General features: G+C 35.4%; 2 protein-coding genes across 4 annotated transcripts in view; one reads left to right on the top strand and one right to left on the bottom strand.

Annotated features, from left to right (window-relative positions):
* Nucleotides 1-84: 84 nt before the first annotated feature.
* LOC107704042 (BRO1 domain-containing protein BROX-like) lies at nucleotides 85-9,627 on the bottom strand. Its single transcript, XM_016506878.1, has 13 exons — nucleotides 9,534-9,627; nucleotides 8,781-8,896; nucleotides 8,018-8,124; nucleotides 7,805-7,901; nucleotides 7,108-7,203; nucleotides 4,901-4,973; nucleotides 4,578-4,683; nucleotides 4,393-4,482; nucleotides 3,495-3,580; nucleotides 3,174-3,255; nucleotides 2,158-2,308; nucleotides 1,909-2,068; nucleotides 85-652 (listed from the first exon to the last, which is right to left on the bottom strand). The coding sequence occupies exons 2-13, from the start codon at nucleotides 8,879-8,881 to the stop codon at nucleotides 566-568; spliced, it is 1,236 nt and encodes a 411-aa protein (XP_016362364.1). The 5' UTR covers nucleotides 8,882-8,896; nucleotides 9,534-9,627; the 3' UTR covers nucleotides 85-565.
* A 3,012-nt stretch (nucleotides 9,628-12,639) lies between these two features.
* LOC107704043 (axin interactor, dorsalization-associated protein) overlaps nucleotides 12,640-14,049 on the top strand; it is a 17,509-nt gene continuing 16,099 nt past the window's right edge. For all 3 annotated transcript variants that reach the window (XR_001635903.1, XM_016506880.1, XM_016506879.1), the window contains exons 1-2: nucleotides 12,640-12,951; nucleotides 13,520-13,586. Coding sequence is in view for 2 of the 3 variants with exons in the window: in XM_016506880.1 (XP_016362366.1) it covers nucleotides 12,842-12,951; nucleotides 13,520-13,586 (177 nt within the window). In the remaining variant the exon portion in view is untranslated. The remainder of the gene's footprint in view (nucleotides 12,952-13,519; nucleotides 13,587-14,049) is intronic.

The following is a 14,049-nucleotide window of genomic DNA, read 5'->3' as shown; positions in this document are numbered from 1 at the left end:
ATATATATATATATATATATATATATATATATATATGTGTGTGTGTGTGTGTGCTTTGAAAATGTGCTTAATTGTCATGAAAATAATGTTATAATGCAATAAATCTTAATGGTTTTAAAATGTTTTTTCCCAATCTTTTTTCTTTAGATGTTGGGGTGAAATCTGATATTTTTTTATAGTTAAAAAAAACTATAGTTTAGTTTAAATGCTTTTTAACATTTGCATTAATCAGTGGATAATTTTAATAGAGTTCATTTCTACACATTTTTTTTTTTTTATCAATTGACCCAATAAACCTTAAAAATCTCACTAGGATCATCTATATTCTGCTACAGAGAGATAATCAAGGGCAATCAAATGGTCATATAATTAAGATTCAGTCTGGGTTATTAGGATTAACTGTTCATCAGATTTTAGTCACGCAATCTGTCATTTGTAGATGAAACACCTTAAACAGAATCCGAGCACGAGACAGACGCCACTGTTATATCACCATTAGTATATATGAGCAGGGGAGAGAATTAGACGAGAGAAGACTGCAGACTCCTCCAGATCTCCTGGACTGTTAAGAGACGACGCAGCCCGTGTCCTTCTGCGGCTTCAGATCCGGCTCCTTCACCGGCTTTATCTCCTCATCGTGCTTCGCTTTTGCCTGGAGGGGGGAAAAAATCATTAAAAAAATGGCAATATTTTAATTGCTAAAGTCGATATATAGTTTGATGTAAAAATGGTTTCTTTTGCTGATGAGACATCATGACAGTCAGTAAAGAGGCGTCCACTAAGAGCAGATACAGAATGCTGTCTAATGTAAAAATACAATTTAGAACCAAAATTTATTTGCATATAAATTTATAGCATTTATATTTAACACACTATTAATTATGAAAATATTTAGGTCAAAGACAGAAAGGTTTTCAAGCATTAGAATGTGTCTTGTTTAATTTTACTTTTTTATGAGCATGATTTACAGAAGACACCTACTAAAATGTCATTCAGTGTAACAATAGTTTAAATACCCAAAAGTCTTGTCAAGCATATTTACAAGCAGAATCATTAGCATTGAATTCAATTCAATCAATCATGCATTCAAAGCATTCAATCATTGCAGCTTCCCAAATACTAATTAATTGTCATTTTAAATCATTCTAAACACTTGAATCTAAACGCATTCTAAACTGGACCCATTTGTCAGCAAGAGCTTTAAAATATAATACAATTTTGTATGATAATTTTTTCATTTATATATATAGTACAGGGCAGAATAAGTATGTTGTTTAATTTTTACATAAATATATCTGTTACGCTGAATGACGATGGATTTTTATTTCACCGTTTTAGAAACACAATGCATTAAGAGCAGGGGGGGTGAAAACTTTTGACCAGGCTGAAGTTAGTTCCATTTAGTACTGCCCTTCAGAAGATACTTATAGGTTTCCCAGACGACAAAACAAGTACAATTTACCCTGACCTTCAAATTCAAAAAGTTTTTACCCCCTGCTCTAAAGGCATCGTGTTTCCTTCTGGAGCATCAGTCAAGGTTTGAACCTTTTGTAACAGTTGCATATGAGTCCCTCAGTCGGAAAAGATGGATCTCAAAATCAAAATATATCAAATATGCAAGAGATGCCAGAAAACCATAGAATTTGCAGGACCTGGTTGATTTTTCTGAAGAACAGCGAGCAGTTTAACTGTTCAGGACCAATAAGGGACTCGTGAATAACATAAACAAAACATAAAAACAGTCGCTGATCATCTAATTGTTGACACAGAAATCAAGTGCATGTATGATCCCTCTTATTTTAGTAATTCATATCGGATCCCAAACTTTTGACCAGTAGTGTGTGTGTGTGTGTGTATATATATATATATATTTTTTTTTTTGTGGGAAAGGAAAGCTCTCCTCATCACCTTGTCTTCTTTGGGTCCTTTGGTCAGGTCAAAGCTGGTGTAGACTTCAGGTGTGCACTGAGCGCTGAGAGGCGGGAGCTCGAATGAACTCGGTTCAGCCAAACCATAACTGGCCTTCAGTTCCAGCGCTGGAGCTTCAGCAGGAACCTTATGAAAGTAACTGACACAGAAATGCAGCCATCAAAACACAAGTTCTCCAGGAATGGTTTGATCAATAAACGTCTTCATCCGGACCCATGTTTGACTCACATGAAGCTGTTCTCTCTCTGGCATTTCTCCAGGGTGTTTTTGATGAACGTGCCCAGTTTCTTAAAGAAGAGCTGTTCCGAGGGTTTGGCCGTGCTTCCGGGACCCTTCATCTGACGGTACTCTTTACACAAGGCTTCAGCGCGGGAATAAACTGAGACACAGAGATTCAATACGACCATTAACAAGAAAGAGTTCACCCAGAAAACATGTAAGAGCTCTAAATAATCCCAGACTAAAAACCATTACAGCATCATTCTACTAGAAAATACTCTACTTCAAAATGTCATCTTTGTGTTACTTTGTAATTCATTGTGAGATTTACTAGCTATTTCTGAGTGAAAAGTGTATAAAGATAAATTGCATATTTGAACCATTACACTTTTCTTTCTTTAATATCAGTGCTAGATAACAAAATATGTCTTTGAATTATTTTATTTATTTGTTTGTTTATTTAACAGGGACAACACACTAGGCATTGTTACACAAAGACAACCAATGCCGTGTACATAGGGCATATAGCATAAAGCTAGTTTGCAGCCCTTCCTCAGAATATAAAATATGTCCACCAAAGCACATCATATATGTGACCCTGGACCACAAAACCATCCTCTGAAAGCTGAATAAATAAGCTTTCCATTGATGTATGGTTTGTTAGGATCGGACAATATTTGGCCGAGATACAACTATTTGAAAATCTGGAATCTGAGGGTGCAAAAATTTTTTTGAGAAAATCATCTTTAAAGTTGCTCAAATTAAGTTCTTAGCAATGCATATTACTGATCAAAAATTAAGTTTTTATATATTTACGGTAGGAAATTTACAAAATATTTTCATGGAACATGATCTTTACTTAATATCCTAATGATTTTTGGCATAAAAGAAAAATGTATAATTTTGACCCATACAATGTATTTTTGGCTATTGCTACAAATATACCCCAGCGACTTCAGACTGGTTTTTATGGTCACATATGGCTGAAATATGATCATTTGTTGAGGGATTCATCATTTGCGTACACTTCTCAGCCTCCTGCAGGGATCTTATGGCCTCTCCGCATTTATCACCTGCGAGAAGAGTCTGTCCATGATAGCAGTGTGCCTGGAAATAACAGAAATATATCATACAGTTAGATATTTATTGCATTAGTGTGACCAAATATCAAAATTAGTGATCGTCTCCAAACACTCCACTCGTCTTCCATTGTTCAATGGAACAGAAAGTCCTGCACCAAACTCAAGTCAATTTTGCATGTTAAACGGTTTCATTCAAAATGATCTAATAACATCAGTCATTTAATCCACAGACATCCAGATGAGTTGAGCTTCAGACAGACTCACATAAGCCATGTAGAAGTGCTGCTTCAGCTGCAGGTATTTCTTCCATTTACTGCTGCATTCTGGATCCAAAGTGTTCAGAGTGTGATCTGAGCAAATATAAGAACCATCATCTTCTAAATATTACATAATATTATTATATAGCACTCAAATACTTGATGGATGCTTGCATATTTCTGTATAATGACCAAACTCCATATTAACAATTATTTCAATGTCTGACATGTCTCTTCGCACTCTGGGTCTCAACATGATACAATTCTTTTTACTCAAATCAATATTCATGTCCACGCAGCATTTATTTATTTCATGATTTATATTGAGGTCCATTCAGGCCTTTTACATATACATGTTATATAAATGTTACATATTAAACATATAAATATGTTGTATATATAATCTTATTAGATTAAGACATGTCAGGGTCCCATTTGTTAACATTAAGGCATTCGCGAACATGAACTTATAATAAATAATTCTAATATGCTGATTTGCAGCTCAAGAAACATTTCTGATTAGCATCAATGTTGAAAACATATGTTTTGGTTCATATTTTTGTGAAAACTGTGATACATTGTATTTTTCAGGATTCACATTTGAACAGTACATTCAAAAGAACAGCGTTTATTTGAAACAGAAATTGTTTGTTACATTATAAATGGCTTTACTTTAACTTTAGATCAATTTAATGCATCCTTGCTGAATAAAAGTATTAATAAAAAATAATAATAATCTTATGGGCCACTGACTTTTGAATGGTAGTGTGTAACATATAGTAATATATACAGTACACACATAAACATATACATATGTGTGTAAATTATTAAATACATTATTTCAATTACTAGCAATAGTTCACCCCAAAAAGTTTAATGCACAATATCAGAGCATGTGAACTTACCAGCCTTCTGGTAGAAGTTTGCGGTCTCAAAGGACAGCGCTGCGATGAGAGAGGCGTTGTGGTTCAGCTCGATGGCTCTGGCAATGGCGACTAAAAACAGAGACACATGAACCATCACACACACACACACACACACACACACATGCAGCAGTTCTCCAGCGATCATGACTGTCAGTGTGTTTTACCCTCCTGAGCCTCTGCCTGACTCTGCACAATGTAAGTGTCAATGACTCGCGGCTCCAGGTCTCGACCCTTCTCTGCTGGAGTGATGAGCCGAGGAATATGAGTCTCCTGACAGGAAACACACCACATGAGCACATTCAGAAAGAAAAACAAGGAACCGAGTCAAATATCACCATGGATCAAGCAGTAAGACAATCATGACCATGCATTACAGTGATTTACAGCGTTTAAGGGACTTTAGGCACTCTATGTGGTAAAATCAGAGTAATGCATGCACTTTAATGGCTTTTTGCTTTCATTTTCCACAAAATTAAGCACATTTTACCTTAAGGGTTTTAAAGATTCCAGCAGCGATTTTCAAACTCTTGTGAACATCTTTGGCCTCATCCTCTGTGATGCTACAATTTAAAACAAAAGCAACCTGTCTTTTAGTTTTAGTTTTATTGATTTATATAGCACATTTAATAATGACAGTGTCGACCAAAGTGCTGTACAAAATTAAAAAATAAAATACATAAAACAACCAACCATATAAAACAAATCACAAATTATGACAAAGATAACATCACACATTATCAAATATTTGACAGCATTTACTCCAGACCATAAGCCGTTTCAAAAAGATAAGTCTTAAGTGAAGATTTAAAAACCTGAAAAGAGGAGGCTGATCTTATATACAAATTTTTCCACAGCTTTGGTGCTGCCACCGAAAAAGCACGATCCCCCTTAAGTTTCAGGCATGTTATAGGTACCGATAACAAAAACGAATTTGATGACCTTGAAGGCCTGTTAGTCACATGGTACAAGAGGAGATCAGACAGGTAAGATGGTGCCAAACCTGCCATAGATTTATACAAAAACAGCAGTACTTTAATCTGGATTCGAAACTCGATAGGAAGCCAGTGCAAACTAATTAAAACTGGAGTGATACTTTCTCTCTTTTTGGTCCCTGTTAAAAGTCTGGCCGCAGCATTCTGGACCATCTGGAGACGAGATAAACAAGAATTAAGAATGATTCCTAAATACAAAGAATTACAATAATCCAATCTTGTTGAAATAAATGCATGAATAATAGTCTCCAGATCCTTAAAAGAAAGAAAAGATTTAATTTTAGCAATCATCCTAAACTGAAAAAATGCTGATTTCACGACTGAATTTATCTGTTTATCAAATTTGAGAGCCGGGTCAAAAATAACACCCAAATTCCGAGCACAAGTGCCTACAGTTTTAGTTATAGGACTCAAAGTTTTAGAAAGGATGGAAGCACATTCAGGCCATCCAAAGACCAACACTTCTGTCTTAGAATTATTTAGCTGTAAACAAATTTCCGCCATCCAAGTTTTAACTTCACTCACACAATCAATCAAAGACTGGAGAGATATATTGTCATCTGGTTGCATTGGAAGATAAAGCTATATATCATCTGCATAAAGATTGTATGAGATCTGATACTTACGAAAAATCATAGCTAAAGGAAGAAGATAAAGGGAAAACAAAACAGGGCCTAAAACGGAACCCTGTGGTACCCCACATGTACATGCAGCATTAACAGAGGTAAAATTCTCAATAGCTACAGAGAAAGATCTCCCCTTAAGATAGGATGTGAACCAGTTTAATGCCGTTCCCCTAATTCCAACATACTCCTCCAGTCGTCTCAATAAAATGGAATGGTCGATAGTGTCAAAAGCCGAGCTTAGATCCAGAAGGACCAAAACCCCACATTTCCCAGAGTCGACAGCTAATAGCAAATCGTTTAACACTTTCAAAAGAGCAGTTTCTGTACTATACTGAGCTCTGAACCAAGACTGAAATTTGTCCAGTATATCACTATTCTTTAAGAAGGAGGAAAGCTTTAATCAAATACTAAAAATATCTACCCTAAAATTCAACTTCCTGATATAATTTATTACACTTATACATGTAATACATTACACAGTGGCATAATGTAGAGTCAGTGAGTTTAATTTGAGACTATGACCAGCTGACAGTAAATAATATACATTAACTCATTTAATACATGCCTACTTACCAAATAAATAAATATAAATTATATTGATTTTGAAATGTTAATGATTTTATTATGTGAGAAGAAGGGGCAGGGTGATATGAGAAGACTTTTCAAATACTATACTTATGAAATACTATTATTTTTGTATTATTTAAATACTGTTATAGAATTTATTCATTAAAATTAGTTACGTGTCATGAGGTGTAATTAATTTGATTTACGCTTTTTTTGTTGTTGTTGAAACGTGACATAGTTGAGACATGAAACTAGCACAACTATGTAGGAAATTGGTTGCCTGGTTTTAAAAGTGGAACTATTTTGAACTTCTCACAACATCAGATACATCTGTCTGCATGTGTACAGCTCTAGCAGCTGAAGATGAAGAACTTCTCTGAGAGGAACGCTAAAGCACATCATATAATAGTTTCTATTTTCCATTTTATATCATAGAATATTTTAAATCAGAATCCCGTCACTGACCAACCAATCATTCATTCCAGAGAGAATTGACACATGTAACTTACTTCTCCTTTCCGGCCAGTCGTGAGGCAAACTTGGTGTACCAGATGGCAACATTAAAGGCCATAGACACCAGCTCAAAAACCGCATCCTGCTGGGCACTGCAAAATACAAATCACATTTTATTCCCATCAAACCTTGTCATTCTAGTTCAAAATCAACTGCCACTTTCATAAAAGCCAATCAGATTAGATCAATGTCAACATGGACATGTAGCATAAGATGCATTCACCTTGAAAAAGAAATTAACTAAATTACACAAGATTTACAGAAAATACACATGCATTTGAAGTGAGGACGAATGTAGTTTGTTCAGAACACAATGCGTTTTGTGCAATTGATAAATATAATAAATAATGCATTTCAGTGTTTTCTTCTAAGAAAATTTGAAGCCTTCATGTATAATGCATTACAAAGAAATTCAGAATGTACATTGTGATGCAATTGTAACCAAAGTTAAAATGCATTAAATTATTTGCAGATTATATTTGAAACTGGTTGTCATGTGTTTATGAGGTGCATTACAAGGCATTAATAATGCATTAAAATACTTTTATAATCCATTTATAAAATCCCATTTTTGTTTACTTTTGCACAACTTTTTTCACCAGTCGATGAAATTATGGGTCCTAAAAAAGGAAACCAGTTGAAAACCACTGTGCTAAACCACATTACGTGATGTTTCTGCTCTTTCTGAGTTACCTTGCGATATTTCCCTGTAAAGTGTCAGTCCATCTGAAGTTCTGGATGAACCGGAGCTTGTTCTCTTGTGTGGTTCCATCCAGCGGCAAAATGAATCCTATAACAACAACAACAAACAACATGCCTCTGAGCAGAATAAATGCAAATGAATAAAAAACAGCCTGAGCAACACGGAAATGTCTGATCAGAGAGGTAAAATAATAGTGCACAAACCCTGTAAAAGAGCAAAATATTCATCACTGGATTTCTTCATGATCTCTGGGGTACACGTGGTGTCTGTGAACATGTCCAGCAGTCGGGCGCGTGTCGTTCTCAAGTCACTGAGACACAGATTTAACATTTATATCAGAAAAATTATCATGCACATACAGTAGGGTGGCCTTTTTCTCCCAGATGGGATTTCCAAATTGCCTAAAATATCCGTGTTTTGGCTTTGTTTTCCTACAGTCCTCATATACATTAGATGCAGAGCTGGGTAGCAACTGATTACATGTAATCTGGATTATGTAATCGGATTCCGAAAATTATCAGTAATATCAGTATGGTACAATATTATCCTATTTGAATCAATGTGATAAACATTACATTAAAAAGTCATCAAAAAGTACTCTGATTATATTACCTAAAATGTGTAATGTAATGGATTAGCCTACGTTACTAACAACAATTTTTGTCATGTAATTTGGAATCAGTAACAGACTACAATTTGTAAGTTATCTACCCAGCTCTGATTATATGTACACGTATCTGCATTGTTCTGTAGATCCCACCTTCTTGCATGCAATAATTGGTCGATTATGCACAATGCCTGCACGTTATTGGTCAAACTACTTTTCAGTCATTACCATCAGCAAGTATGAAACAAACAAAGCCAAAACTTGGACATTTTAGACAATTTAGAAATCCCAGCCAGGAAAGAGGACTCAGGGGCATCCTAAAATACAAAGATTATATAATAACAGAATGAAATCCTCACTTGCAGATCTTATTGGCAGCGGGACTGGATGCCACGCCGTACAGGTTAAAGGACACAGGTGCCGTGGCTTTCAGAGGGTTTCGATGGAACCAGTGAGTCATGGTGAGAGAGTATACCTGAACGAGAAGAAAGACGCTATTATCAATTTCAGTTTACGTCAATATTTGATCTTAAGGACATTTTATTTGCTGTTGTATGATCACCACCAAATATCCAGTGTAAAATCCGGATCCTGACCATCTGAGAACCACTTGAGAAACAACTTAACTAGACATTATATGATTTTCTATATAACTGAGAGTCTACACTGATATTTTCAATGCTTGTGAGATATACAAGTTATAAGCGACTAAATGACTGAGCACATTACACATCTATTAATACGCAGTGAATTTTCCTATTAAGAAACATTATTTACAAAAGAACACTTTAAAGATCATATCAATAGTTCTGTGTGAATGATCAGTGAGTCATTTGATAAGGCAGGTCCATTTCTAACATCTCGGCCTTGTTTATCAACACATCTACATGAGTAAAAACAGATATAGAGCCAATAAACTGGCTAAAACTACCTGCGGTTGATGCCTTATCGTCTACAAATGAAGACACACTGATCTTAATGTTGTTCAGTATGATTAAAACCTGAGAGAAATCAACTGAGTCAGAGACTCGCTGTTCAACAGCAGGAACACGCTCAAATCTCACAACAGACTCCTAACGCTTGTTTTAAATAAAATAGATATGTCTTTATACCAGAAATGTGTCGACTGTCAGATGTTTGTTGTTTTAATCGGAGAGACTCTAAAGATGAAGATCAGGAAACGCCAAAACAATGAACGCTTTTCCGGTATGACGTATTTCGGGCGGTGACGTCATGTACACGCCCATTGGTTTAAACCCCCCTCTTACGTAATTATTCGTGTTTTGCGTTTTATAACTGGCTGTGGTTGTACATTACCATTTTTGTTTCTTTATGTAATTTTTTTTTTTTTATAATTTGAATATGCAGTAAAATACGGACCAGGTACAGACAGCCTAAAGAAAACGGATACAAATTTTACTTTCACAGAAACGACTTACATAAGTCAGAATGACTTGGTGAGAGAAAGAAAAACCAAAGTCCCTTTCAATAATTTCTATAGTCTTTGGAAAAACAGCCACATTTAAAAAAAAACAAAAAACAAAAAAAACAACCAATTTACCAACTCACTTATTTATTTATTTTTTTATTTAGTCATTTATTAGACGCTTTTATCCAAAGCGACTTACAAATGAGCACAATAGAAGCAATCAATTGTAGTATTATCTTACATTAGATGTATTTACATTAGATAATTTATTCTGCTCTTACATGTAGTTACTTATCTTACATTAGAGCTCCATTAGAGCTCCTTTAACATGCAAAATTAAAGAAACATTATAGAGAAAGATGTATTTAATCTTTTTTTTAATTAAATAGCTTTTAATTTTAATTTTATTTAGTTAAAATTTTGTAAAAAATGCTAAATGCATACATTTGTGTTTTTGTCGTTTTTATTCATTTTTCTTTTTAAATATGTCCATATAGGCTAGTTGTATGTTTTAGTTTAATTCGTTTCAGTCATTTTATTACTTCTACTTCAAACTAAACAATAAGAAACATTGCCTTGGCAACTAGCTGAAATAAAATATTTTACTTCATTTAATATATATTTAAGATACTAAAAAGCTTCACATTACATTACAAGATTTATTTTGTGTAATAAATGTCAGCATTTATGTTTTATTAAAGCATTGGACGTGCTATGTAATGATCAATGTGATACAAGTATCAATGTGTCATTGGATGTGAAATTAATCACACATTATTAAGACAAGAAAATGTTATTTATCAAGGGCATAGAATTTAGTAGGGATGCTAAGGACATCCTCAATATCCAGCGCCTACTAATTGTCCCTAGCAATGGTTTTTAATCAAACAATTACATATATGTAGGCAGTGTTGGGGAAAGTTACTTTTAAAAGTAATGCATTACAATATTGCGTTACTCCCTAAAAAAGTAACTAATTACGTTACTTAGTTACTTTTTATGGAAAGTAATGCGTTACGTTACTTTTGCGTTACTTTTTAAATCTGGGCTGGGCTTATTTGTTTGTTTTTAATATAAAAAGTTCTTCTTTTACAAATGTAAAAGCCCTTTCACAACAAAAGTGAAATGAATGAGCCTCAGGCTGAAAGAAAAGTGAATTCACGTCTGTACAGTAGAGGGCGCAGCTCAAACAAACTGCATGAAGAATATGACGCAGGAGAAGAAAGTTCAACACTATTCAGCAATAACAAAAATGAAACACAAATATGTCATTTTTGCTTAGTATGGTTGAATTGGATCATCGAAGGTCAGCAGCAAAGCATGTATCGCGAATCGTTTGATTCAGATCGGGACTTCGGATTGTAATCTGTAACTTATTACATTTCCAAAGTAACCTTCCCAACACTGATCGCGAATCGTTTGATTCAGATTGAGATTTCGGAGAATGTATCGTGAATCGTTTGATTCAGATCGGGACTTCGGAGCATGTATCGTGAATTGGTTGATTCAGATCGGGACTTCGGAGCATGTATCGCGAATCGTTTGATTCAGATTGGGACTTCAGAGCGGGTTAGCGAATCTTTCGATTCATATTGGAACTTCGTAGTGGGTTCGTGAATCATTTTGTGAATTGAAAGATTCATTACACGCTACAATGTCCTGATCTGAAATGATGGTCCATGAATCATTGGGACTTCAGAGCACGGATCGCGAATCATTAGATCGGGATTTTGGAGCGGGTTTGCAAATAATTTGATTCAGATTGGGACTCATGAATCTTTTGATTCAAATCATAACTTCGGAGGGCGTGTCGCAAATCATTTGATTTAGATCGGAACTTCGGAGCATGTATCGCAAATTGTTTGATTCAGATCGGAACTTCAGAGCGGGTTAGCGAATCTTTCGATTCATATTGGAACTTCGTAGTGGGTTCGTGAATCATTTTGTGAATTGAAAGATTCATTACACGCTACAATGTCCCGATCTGAAATGATGGACCATGAATCATTGGGACTTCAGAGCACGGATCGCGAATCATTAGATCGGGATTTTGGAGAGGGTTTGCAAATAATTTGATTCAGATCGGGACTCATGAATCTTTTGATTCAAAACATAACTTCGGAGGGCGTGTCACAAATCATTTGATTTAGATCGGAACTTCGGAGCATGTATCGCAAATTGTTTGATTCAGATCGGAACTTCGGAGCACGTATCTTTACAGTTTTACTGCATGCCATGTTTAATAGTTAGTGTAGCAAAACCATAATTAATTTGTGGTTACCATGGTGTTTTTTTTTTTTTTTTTTAGTAAAACCATGGTTAATTTTTTGAAAGGAATGTGTTGCCAGGTTAATAACAAAAGTAACAAATTTACAACTTAAGAGGACAAATAGTATGAATATAGAAATACAGTTTTGTTTGCTTTAAGATTAACAGAGCTTTGAATAGTTTCCATATACTGGTCTAGATCAACTCTGAATAAAGAAAAGAGAGGTGTAGAGCCAGATTTTTGTTTATGTATGTGAAATTTAGCTAGCAGGGAACACAAATTAAGTATGTTTTCTCTTTTAAGTTGTCAAACAATCAAAACATCTTTACAACTGCTGCTGTAATGTTATTGTCTGCTGTTATGTCCCCACCAATGACAAAATTAATAAGCCCTAGTTGTTTACATAGAGCTTTACGCAATTACTCACTTATTACACTACTATCACAAAGGTCTCGTGAATTTTGTATACATTATAAGGTTCGTATCCCTCTCTCACGTCTTCTTTTTTCTTGAACTCGGACTTTTATTTTGAAAGCCTTCCGGCGCCGTCGCAGGTAGTTCGGTTGCACTCGCATCAGGCCTGTGTCGATGTGTGGCGATGCCACCGGAGCATCCGGAGCCCAGTGCGTTTCCCCGGCGGTGCGCAACAATGCGGCGCTGGAGATAAAACTTCACCAGCGATGTCAGAGCCCGGAGCTTTCGCGTAACTTTATCCCGAGAAGATGTCAGATCATGTCACCAAAACAATCCAGAAATGGCACGCGAGTTTTAAAAAGGGCACGGACTTTGATTCGTGGGGGCAGCTGGTGGAAGCCATCGATGAATATCAAATGTAAGTTGCGCATTTTTGATCAAAATAAAAATATATATATATTTGGCGATCTCTGGATCAGAGTTGGTTACAAGTGAGGGGGTGTTTTTTTCTACAAACAATAGAAGTTGCATGACAAGTGATGCATTGCAATTACATAAAGTAGCAATTTATTTCCCGCCACAGAGTCATTAGTACTTTATTTCGCGTGTTCTCGCATTGTTCGATTTGATGCATGTGCATGAGATGCGGTGAGTAAATAAATAAATAAGTGTTGAGTGTTTGGCAGCCTGTTTGTGTTATGTTGCGCGCCACACCCTCCAGAAGTGGGTGGAGTTTCACTCTCAGTCTGAACCAATGACAACAGATGCACTCTTCCCGAGCTTCACACTCTACTTCTGCATTTTATTCATGGATTTAATGTGCATTTCTTTCTGGAGCACGGTGTCAATAACTGCATTACTCTCCGTAAAGAAAAGCACTTATTATTTATTATCTTACAGTGCATTTCATCTCTTAGCTGGACTGCAGATGTGTCTATAAACACAGCTATCATTAGACATTCAGTCATTTGTAATGTTTTCTTCAGACTCGCAAGGCAACTTCAGAAAGAAGTGCAGTCGTCAAACTCGCATGATTTCACAGAGGAACAGAAGGTAAGTATGTTGATGATGACTGACAGCTGTCAATCACTTTTTGACGCTTAACATGACAGCAAATGCAATTCCAGATTTGGAACTGATGTTCAGATATTTTCAATTATATTTATTAGGGCTGTGCAATATATCGAAATATCGCAATATGCATATCGATACAGTTTGCAATATTTGAGGCCATGAACAAAAGACAAAGAGAAAATCACTCACTGCTCTTACCTAAATAACGTTTGTAGCTTAAATAAGAATCAGTGCATATTGAATTCAAAGAGCACATACTAAGCTGTGTTTTATTTTTCCTTTTTATTATTCAGTTCCTAAACTCATGTTAAAATGACATTTTTATATAATGCTCGAGTAAAACACTATCGTTCACTTTCAGAAGTTGTTGTAGGTGTGCTTTCTTATTAGAATCAGAATCAGAATGAGTTTTAATAAGAAAGCACCCCTACAACAACTTCTG

The sequence above is a fragment of the Sinocyclocheilus anshuiensis genome, unplaced genomic scaffold (assembly GCF_001515605.1).
Source record: "Sinocyclocheilus anshuiensis isolate Anshui unplaced genomic scaffold, SAMN03320099.WGS_v1.1 scaffold534, whole genome shotgun sequence".
Taxonomy (NCBI): domain Eukaryota; kingdom Metazoa; phylum Chordata; class Actinopteri; order Cypriniformes; family Cyprinidae; genus Sinocyclocheilus; species Sinocyclocheilus anshuiensis.
The sequence above is the reverse complement of the archived record's forward strand: the minus strand, read 5'-3'. Positions and strand labels throughout refer to the sequence as shown.